Source organism: Phyllobates terribilis, unplaced genomic scaffold (genome assembly GCF_046119375.1).
Source record: "Phyllobates terribilis strain yellow unplaced genomic scaffold, ASM4611937v1 Scaffold_98__1_contigs__length_5973952, whole genome shotgun sequence".
NCBI classification, from domain to species: Eukaryota; Metazoa; Chordata; class Amphibia; order Anura; family Dendrobatidae; genus Phyllobates; species Phyllobates terribilis.
Window position 1 is genome coordinate 733127 of NW_027362858.1, and position 10540 is coordinate 743666.

The 10540-nt window shown below is 43.1% G+C and overlaps 1 protein-coding gene across 1 annotated transcript; it reads right to left on the reverse strand.

Moving 5' to 3' along the window:
- Window positions 1-454: 454 nt before the first annotated feature.
- Window positions 455-8654, reverse strand: LOC141198572 (uncharacterized). The gene is made up of 6 exons (XM_073662998.1): window positions 7190-8654; window positions 6884-7060; window positions 6673-6796; window positions 6492-6589; window positions 6204-6294; window positions 455-3131 (listed from the first exon to the last, which is right to left on the reverse strand). The coding sequence occupies exons 1-6, from the start codon at window positions 7280-7282 to the stop codon at window positions 1858-1860; spliced, it is 1857 nt and encodes a 618-aa protein (XP_073519099.1). The 5' UTR covers window positions 7283-8654; the 3' UTR covers window positions 455-1857.
- Window positions 8655-10540: the final 1886 nt, after the last annotated feature.

A 10540-nucleotide genomic window follows, 5' to 3' on the forward strand; every position in this document is an offset into this window, starting at 1 on the left:
AGACCAAGAAGGAGAGTGATGGGGTGCTACGCCAGATGACCTGGCCTCCACACTCACCAGACCTCAACCCAATTGAGATGGTTTGGGGTGAGCTGGACCTCAGAGTGAAGGCAAAAGGGCCAACAAGTGCTAAGCATCTCTGGGAACTCCTTCAAGATTGTTGGAAGACCATTTCCGGTGACTACCACTTGAAGCTCATCAAGAGAATGCCAAGAGTGTGCAAAGCAGTCATCAAAGCAAAAGGTGGCTACTTTGAAGAATCTAGAATATAAGACATATTTTCAGTTGTTTCACACTTTTTTGTTAAGTATATAATTCCACATGTGGTAATTAGTTTTGCTGCCTTCAGTGTGAATGTACAATTTTCATAGTCATGAAAATACAGAAAATTTTTAAATGAGAAGGTGTGTCCAAACGTTTGGTCTGTACTGTAATTCCACATGTGTAATTCATCGTTTTGATGCCTTAAGTGTGAATGTACAATTTTCATAGTCATAAAAATACAGAAAAAATTTTAAATGAGAAGGTGAGTCCAATCTTTTCGTCTGTACTGTATGTGAGCAATTATATGCGTTTTCCATTGAAATCACCAGGACCCAACTCCTCTGCTTTCCTCACAATGGCCTCTTTTACATTGAAAAAATGTATGCGACAGATAATGTCCCTTGGACACTCAGGATCTGGGCCATGATTGCCTATTGTACGGTGCGCCTTTTAAATCTCCAGCTCCTTATCAATAGGATCACCAAGGATATTATTGAATAATGATCGCAGTGTTGGCATAATCACTTGTGCATTGATGCTTTCAGGTATACCACTTATCCAGATATTATTGTGATTTTCTTGATCATCAACCATATTAAACAGATGGTTTATTTACTGGCTGTGAAGATCCAGTGTTAGTTTCTGGGTGTTATGATGGCCTCTAACTTGGACGACATTATCCTCTAATCTCTGTACCTTGTCCGTAAGCTGTGACAGGATAGAAGTGAGGGGACGTATTTCAGTATTGTATGTGGTCTCCAGACTCTGAATATATTGCTCCATATCTTCTTTAGTAGGGATAGACGCAATCTGATATACAAATAAGTTATGTTGTTCCCCACATCAGAATAACCTGTGGCTGGGGGGTAAATGTCCCTGTGAAGCAAGCGCTGCTCAGTATGTGGGCTTTGGTGAGAGTACAAGGAGATTTGTGGAGCTGTTTTCTTGTGAGGCCGACATTAAGAGAGAAGTTGGTGCAGGACTTACAGTCCGGAGCTGTCAGGCATCATGAGGGTTAAGACTGCTTCTTTTTCCACACTGAAGTGAGGCAGTAATGGCTCCAGAGCAGGAAGATAAGACCTTCCATAAGAAACGATGAATACCAGACATGCTGACAGAGGAGGAGGACCTCAGACTAACCTCTGATCTCTTCTTTCTTTCCCATATCGAAAGTCATGTGTGAGGCTGTAAATTGCTTATAATTCCCCCAAGAACACGATCTGAAGAGAGTGCTTTCAGTGTGTGCATTCTCTTGGTGCTATGTCCAGGCCCTGTCCTTCCTGTTGATGTTCAATACGTCTGAAGGTGGCGTTGATTGGGAGCAGGATTGTGTGATGTAACAATCTTGTGTGATGTAACAGCCTTACGGAAACACAAGTTGTGACACCAATGGAACGGCGCCAGAACAGGAAGTGCGTATGAGTGTTTTTATTTTAACAAGGCCAAACATGAGAAATGAGAAGGAGTTGTCCTAGTAGTGGACAACCCCTTTATGAAGATACAATTTTCGGTTAAAAATGTAAAAGGCTTCTCCCCTGTGTGACTTCTATGAAGTTTGTTAAGAGTTGATTTCCGTGTAAAACATTTCCCACATTAAGAACATGAAAATGGCTTCTCGTCTGTGTGAGTTCTCTGGTGACTAAGAAGTGATGATTTCTGCACAAAACATTTCCCACATTCTGAACAGGAAAAAGGCTTCTCCCCTGTGTGATTTCTCTTGTGCTTAACCAAATCTGATTTCTGGATAAAACATTTCCCGCATTCTGAACAGGAAAAAGGTTTCTCCCCTGTGTGAGTTCTCTTGTGCTTAACCAAATCTGATTTCTGGATAAAACATTTCCCACATTCTGAACAGGAAAAAGGCTTCTCCCCTGTGTGAGTTCTCTGGTGATTAACCAAATCTGATTTCCAGCTAAAACATTTCCGACATTCTGAACAGCAAAAAGGCTTTTCCCCTGTGTGAGTTCTGTTGTGCTTAACCAAAACTGATTTTGAGATAAAATATTTCCCACATTCTGAACAGAAAAAAGGCTTCTCCCCTGTGTGATTTCTCTTGTGCTTAACCAAATCTGATTTCTGGATAAAACATTTCCCACATTCTGAACAGGAAAAAGGCTTCTCCCCTGTGTGACTTCTCTGGTGATTAACCAAAACTGATTTCCGGCTAAAACATTTCCCACATTTTGAACAGGAAAAAGGCTTCTCCCCTGTGTGAATTCTCTTGTGCTCAACCAAACCTGATTTCCAGACAAAACATTTTCCACATTCTGAACAGGAAAAAGGCTTTTCCCCTGTGTGAGTTCTCTTGTGCTTAACCAAACCTGATTTCTGGCTAAAACATCTTTCACATTCCGAACAGAAAAAAGGCTTTTCCCCTGTGTGAGTCCTCTGGTGATTAACCAAATCTGATTTCTGGTTAAAACATTTCTGACATTCTGAACAGCAAAAAGGCTTCTCCTCTGTGTGAGTTCTCTGGTGATTAACAAGATTTGATTTCTGGTTAAAAAATTTCCCACACTTGAAACAAAAAAATCTATTCTCTGCTGTGTGAATGCTTTGATGTTTAAGAAAAGACTTTTCGAGGGAAAAACTATTTCCATATTCTGAACATGAAAATGGCTTCTTTGCTTTAGGAGCAATTTGTTTTTTAATGCTTATTTTGTGACTTTGATTTTCCTTAGTAGTCAGTAATGAATCAGAAGACAGGACCTGTTTCAAATGATCAGATGACAGATCTTTGCTGTGAAGGGATGATGGTATATCTGGAGTAATGGCATTCACTTCAATTGTATCTTGTGTGATCTCAAGATCATCTGATTTAAAAATAGAAGATGTCAGCTGTTCCTCTGATCTCCTGGTACAGTCATCTGCCAAGAATAAAACCCATTATTATTTATGAATAACATATACTTAAAATTTATATTGTAGAATAATTTTACTTAAACTCTCCGTAAAAATGTACATTATGTAATAGTATCATTATTTACCAAGAAAACATCACAGAAAAATCAGCCTTACCAACACCAAATCAGATAACAAATGCATTAGCATTTTAGTGTTGGTTGGGTGTACTGGGGTGTCTGTCCATGTGAGGTGCACTTATATAGTGCTGGGCAGCCTTCCTGATCTAATAGTATGGGCATCATCAATAGGCTGTAAGTCAGACACTGTGCATCAAACCTGCCTGTGTGACTGGCGTCCTATGCAAGCTTCATCTGTGTGCATCTTTAATACTAAGTAATCACCCCCTCCATGAATTGGTATGATTGTGAGTGGTTGCTCCATAAGTATTATGCACCTGCGTTGCCCCCCCCCCACCTTTATCATGGGGGTCTGCGGCATCCTGCTAGTGCATTTGTTATATGATTTGTGTTGGTAAGGCTGTATCTTTTTCTGTGATTTTTTTTTTATTTTGCCCTATGTTAGCCGTCATTATTCACCAAGACGATAACAGTTCACAGTCTAATAGAAAACCTCATAGGATGAACCAGTAGAGCGTGGTGTCCAACTGTTAGTTAATTCTGCCTCCCAAATATGGAATAAAAAGCCACCAAACAATGTTATGTAGGCAAAAATAATATCAATAAAAACTTCTACTCATCTCACAAAAAACAAGTCCCCACTCAGGTCCATCATCTGTCAATGGAAAACCAGAGGTTTCCACATTATTAGTGGCTCAAAGACTCTAGAAATGCAACATGGCTTCCATAAACCAATCCAGCAATATCCACTCTCCCAAAGTCAAATCTCCCCCTCACTTCTGAGCCTTGCAGTGCGCCCAAAACACATTTATCATCCATGTATTTGGCATTACTATAGTGAGAAGAACCCACTTAATTGATGGTGTGTGTCTTCTGGAGCACAATCTGGGCACTATGTGTTGGGTAATGAAATTATATATTTGTAATTTTCACTCTCCATCATCCACTGCGTGCTAATTTCCGGAAAGTGCCTGGGGAATCAAAATAGTCACTGCTCCTATAGATTATTTCACTGAGGGTTATAATTTCCAAAATGGAGTCACTTTATGTGGATTTCTACTGCTCTGGTTTTCTGCAATTTGGTCACATTAGGGCTTCTGCAAATGGTGGGTCCCATCTCCTCTGGGATCTGCTCCTGCAACGTCTGCTTCTCTCACCAGGCGTCTCCTTATTCATCCTGCAGGCGGCGCTGGTGATGGAGGAGACGTCAGAACCAGAAGCTCTGGGTGGTGCAGGTTCTGTCCAGCCACTAAGATTAGGGTTGCTGGGACCAGTAGTACCATCCAGTCTGGCAGTATGGGTGTGTGTGTTGTCCAGCTGGAGTAATCTGCTCCCTACTTCAGCCAACTGGAAAGCACCACACCCTACTAAAGCTGGAAGCATATTGCCGGAAGCTGCCAGATACAGCCTTGTTCTCCTCTGGTTCAGTCCTCTGTGCTCAGCTCCCGGCTTGTGTATTTGTTTCCTGTTGTGACCCCGACCTGTTTACGGACTACTCTTGTATCTTCTGATTTTGTGCTCAGCTAACGGCTTTTCTCTGACCTCCATGTTCTGACCCGGCTATCTGACTATTCTTCTTGCAATCTCACTCCACAGAACATTAGGTAACACTGTGGCCCAAGCTTAGGGGGTCTCTGTCTAAGTCCAAATCCATGCAGAGAGGTTAAAGGATGATGAGCAAGGCAAACCCTGGGATCTGGAAAATGGAGTAGATAGCGCCAAGTCTGTTTGTGGTAGCCATCTTTTGAGCTGCGAGGTGACAACGAACAGTGTCCCCAATACATTGTGTCTGCACACTATCCCAGCAAAATCTGCATTCCTAATAGCTAAATGGCGCATCTTCATTTTTTAACCTGCCATGGGCCCAGACAGTAGTGTACAACCGTATATAGGGTATTGTTGGATTCAAGAGAAGTTGGAAAATAATTTGTAAGGTCCATCTGTTTCCTATTATCCTTTGTGAAGAATTCCAAAGTTATCACCACATAAAGTGACACACGTCAGATTTGAAAAATGGGCCCAGAAAGGAACAGAAAACTGGCTGCAGGAAGAGGTTAAATCAGAGTATTTTGGGCACTAACTACTATAGTCAAAACTGTGAGTATAGACAATAACACATCTACTGAAATGATCAAACTCAACAGTCTTCATCAGTAAGTAGTGAGTAACTAGTGGTGAAACCTCTCTGGGGTAATTGGAGTATGGGGCTCGGTGGCTCTTGGCAATCTAAACTATCGTAAGGGACAATATTTTCTGTCAGATGATTTTCAAGAAGAAATATTAGACATTCAAAGAGAACTTTTTATAATAGTGCAGAGATGAGGTGTCTTAAATTTAGCTTAGAGATATATCATGGCACAGGTGTAATGTTTTCTGTATAGTTTATCACAATCTGGTTTGAAGTTAGTCGGTTTCAAAAGAAATAGAACAGTCAGGATAAAGGGAAACTCTGTTGTTATTGTACAGAAATTCACACTTGGCCTCACTGCACATTTAATATCGATCATAAAAGTGAAGTTTGGCCAGAAAGACTGGACCTGGTCTTGTAGGGACCATATGAGCACATTCAGCAGCACAGAAGGGAGAGAAGGTAGATTCATCCAATAAGATATCAGGGTTCTAGGAAGCCAACACCATCATTACCCTCCGCTTTCTCTTACAGTCCCATCATTATATTTTTTTAAGTGATTTTCTGGCTTTGTGATTTACAGATCTGGGCAGGTAACGTCTCCTAATCACAGGGAGTAGGTGGATCCTCCAGGTTGTAAGTTCTATGGAAAAGGGTTTCAATGCCCAAAATCATTTGAACAGTTTTGGGTGGAAGAGAATGTTGCGGTCTAGAGGCAAAATGATGATCACACGATTGTGATACAGCCGGACTACACAACCGATAAAGCAGCCACAGCCGATGACTGAGAAGAATCTGTAACTTCTCTGCATTTAGTGGTTACTACTCACCTGGGTAGTCATATGTAGGAATCTCCTCTTTACACCGCTCATCACCCCTTACATATGTCTCTGTAGTATTAATATGGGTCAGATCTTCACCCTGAAACAAATATTGTAAAAGTCACAAACAGATGAGAAGTCACATCTATGATCAGCTCTAATCCTGTTATCTCCACCGTTCTCATTACACAAATATAAAACATATAATACTGGTGGATAAAACAAGACTGAACACAAGACCTTCACAGCCGTCTACACATCATAGGGGAGATCTCATGACACCTTCTCTCCATCTACCTGATGATCCTGAGGAACATTGGGATCTTCTTCTTTACAGTCCAGTGGAAGAAGAGGACGGGGACATCTCTCTGGTGTTGTCCTCTTACTGGATAGATCTGGAGGAAGCACATACAGGGACTGAATTCATTCTTTACATACAGATAATTATAGGCCGTGTGTATTTAGTCCTGTGTATTACCTGGTGATGTGAGGGGCTGGAGAACCTCCATCATGACGTCTTTGTACAAATCTTTGTGTCCTTCTAAATACTCCCACTCCTCCATGGAGAAATAGACAGTGACATCCTGACATCTTACAGGAACCTGACACATACAATGATACAGTCATCCCCCCAATCCTTTCATACATAGCATTACTGTATAATGTCCCAGTATTCCCAGCAGTGTCACCTCTCCAGTCAGCAGCTCAATCATCTTGTAGGTGAGATCTAGGATCTTCTGGTCATTGATGTCCTCATGTATGAAGGGGTGAGATGGAGGCCCTGTGATTGAGCTCAGGGGTCTTTCCCATCCCTCAGACACATGGACCTGACAGCGCTCACTAGAGGTCTTCACTAATATGTAATCCTGGTTATGGAAAGACATATAAATAAATCTCCCTCCAGACATTTCCAGAGTCCTCACCTCTCCAGTTCTGTCCATCTGTTATTTCCATAGATAAGAATGATGTAATGTGACGTCATCAGAATCCCTCACCTCTCCAGTAAGACGGAAGAGGATCTCTAGGGTGAGGTTTAATATCCTCTCTGTCATCTTGTCTCTGTCCATATCCATCTTTGATGGGTCCATAAGGAAAATTCTCTTAAATAGAAGATCTTCACTGAGAGGATCTGATATTGTGTAATAATACAATTACTGGAGATAATAAGGGGAAACATTTGAGGAGATTTATTATTTTACAGTATTTAGATTTCTTCTTTACATCTACTAATAAAACCTATATATTTTAGGCCACAGACAACAAGCAGTTTGTTCCTCGGAGTCTGTAGCTGAACACGTTTCTCATAGACTCATCTTCCATAACGCTAATTCTCGTCTCATTTACCAACACTGCAATCGGCATTAGCAATACTGCAGGAGATATTCATTACACGTGACATGAGAAATAACTACTTCAAGAGGAGGACAGCATCTTCCTCTTTTACTGCGGCTCTACAAACATATTTAGCCAGAGTTCTTCACTGACTACATCTCCACCGGCCGTCTATATGAATGTTTCCCGTCTTCCCCGGACTGTAATCTTCTATCACGTTAGTTCTCATGTCTGATTCACACACAGAAGTTTGAGGCTTTGATATATGGTAAGGTTTTTAATATTAAAGAGAGTAGGACTATCCCGAATGGGTTCATTTTACCATGGTGGGATAGCTTTTATGCTATTTTTGATCAAAAACAGTGTTACTAAGAACCCTATTTTATTTAAATGCACGTTTGGTTTTTATTTATTTACAGCAGGGTTTATGATCATTTTTTTCTTATAGTTTTTTTCTGATTTATGGCCATAGTAAACATGCATTTATGTGCTGCATGGATACCAACTTAAACCAAGCTCAAATTCTGTGTTTTTTTCATGGGCACCATAGTGGCCCTGTGGGCTGCTGCTATGGATGATACACCCCTAACTATCCAACTATCATATGGTAAAAATCTCATAGGTCCTGGATTTATTAGTATCTGCACTAAGAATGGGGCTAAGTGAGTATTTATTAAAGGGAATCCACTCCACCGACTACCCCACGGCCAGCAAGCATCAGAATCTTCACTGAATAAAAAGCCATTTCTTAGCAAACAGACCTCTAAAATGAGGCATACAGGTATGTATAGATTCACATTTCTATCACCTGTATGCCAATATGAGAGGTCAGATAAGTCCCAGGGGGTGACAGATTCCCTTTCATCAGTCGTGGGGTAATCATAAAACCAGATATGTATCAAGGTATTCTAAGGTGGTTAATGGTTGCGTAGTCAATGGGAGTCATGTGTCACAGAGATGGCTGGTCTCTGTGATGTAACCCGGAGTGTTTCTCTAGGACACATAAGCACTAAGAGGATCGTTTGGTGCACCTGGGAGCCGGGTTACGGGTAGCTAGGAGAGAATGAGCGGGTCCAGCTACCCACATACCTCACCTCTGGGTGTGGTTAACAGCCTATAAAATGGAGGCTGTTGTTTGGCACATGGTCTGTGTGTTTGGAGGGAGAAGGCCTCCTGTGTATGTTTGTCTTCAAACCAAGCCAGGACACTGGACGCTACCCCAGCTTGTGTGCCACACAGGCCTGGCTGAGCAGAGACCTGCTAAGGACATTTACTTTGTTTGCCTGATCTAAAGGCTATTTTCTTTTCTGTTTGGCTTCTGGGTTTATGAAGCAAGCAGCATCAACAGGAGACCAACAAGCTGTAGTTACAGCAGATCCAGCAGTACTAGCAGAAACAACGTCAGCAGATGCAGCTTCTGGCAACCGCCATCCAGGAGAGGATGAGCGCTCCAACCCCAGGTCCGACTGATGATTCCCAAGTCCGGAAGGCGGCATGACGGGCTTTGCAGAAAATGACCCTGGGGGGATGACGTTGAGACCTTCCTGATGGTGTTTCAAAGGGTCACCGAGAGGGAGAAATTTCCACAAGAGCAGAGGTACTGTCGCCATACTTGACTTGGAGAGCCCCAGAAATACGCGCAGTAGGCATACTATGATTTATCTTTGCAGGGCACCCTATTTAGCTTTGCATAGGACGCCCAAAAGGCGTACTATGATTTAGCTTTGCAGGATGCCAAAGAGTATGACAAGCTAAAAAGTGAGATTCTCGCACGCTTGGGGTTGACAATGACTATCAGGGCACAGCGGGTTCGTATCACCAGAACAAAACCACCTCCGTCCCAAATGTTTGACCTGCGGCACCTGGTCCAGAAGTGGCTGCAGCCAGAGTCCTCAATGCCTGAGCAGATGGTAGAGTGGGTGGTGATGGACCGGTTTGTGCACTCCCTGCCGAGGCCCATACAGCCTTGGGTTGCCCAGGGTGATCCCCGGTATGCGGATGAACTGGTCGGACTGATCGAGAGATACCAGGGGTTTGAAGGTTCCTTGGGAAGGCAGCCCACTACATACTGGAGTTCCCAACAGGGGGTGGAGGCCCAAAAGGTGGTGGGACTTCCAAGGTCCAAATGGACGAGGGAGGTGGTGCCCAAGGTCCATACAGGTGATGTTGTTTGCTGGAGATGCCACGGCCCAGGCCATATAGCCGCTCGTTGTCCCCTGACCCTTGAGCCGATGGACAGCAGCATAGGACAACGTAGTTCATATTATGCTTATCCGGCCTGCATTGTGAACTGTCCACCCAGCGAGGGGCCACAAGCATGTCACGTGAAGGTGAACGATGGGAGGTAACGGCACTGCTAGACTCCGGGAGCCTGGTGATCCTTATGAGGGCCACCCTTCCTCTCCAAATTATCCCGGGGAAAAAAGTCGGCGTTCAGTGCATTCATGGTGATGCTAAAGACTACCATAAGGGCCAGAGTGGACATTGAAATGGCCCACGGTACAGAGTCCAACGAGGTCGGCGTTGTTCAGGACTTGTTGCACCCTATTATTATAGGCTGGGACTTTTGCTTGCTTTGGGATCTGTGGGGGAAGGGTTCTGGGTTCGCTGGCTCAGATAAGAAAAAAATTAACCCTAATGAAGTATCACCACACCCAGAGTCAGACAGGTTTCCTTTTTGTGTACTTGTGGGGGATGAGGAGGTAGTGCCCCCTGAGTCTGCCATTCCAGAGTTAGGGGTGACCAGCGAGAATTTTGCGTTTGCCCAACATAGGGACCTAACTCTGAAGGAAGCCTTTAATAATGTCACTATTATAAATGGAGTTGCACAGGAGTCGGGGGCTGACACAAGGTTTCCCCATTTTATGATGAGTAAGGAGTTGTTGTACCAGGTCAAGAAAGTGAGGGAGGAGAGTGTGGAGCAGTTAATACAGCCGGGCCCCTTTAGACGGAAGGTGTTGGACATGGCCCATTCACATGTCTTGGGGGGACATCTGGGAGTGGAAAAAACGCAG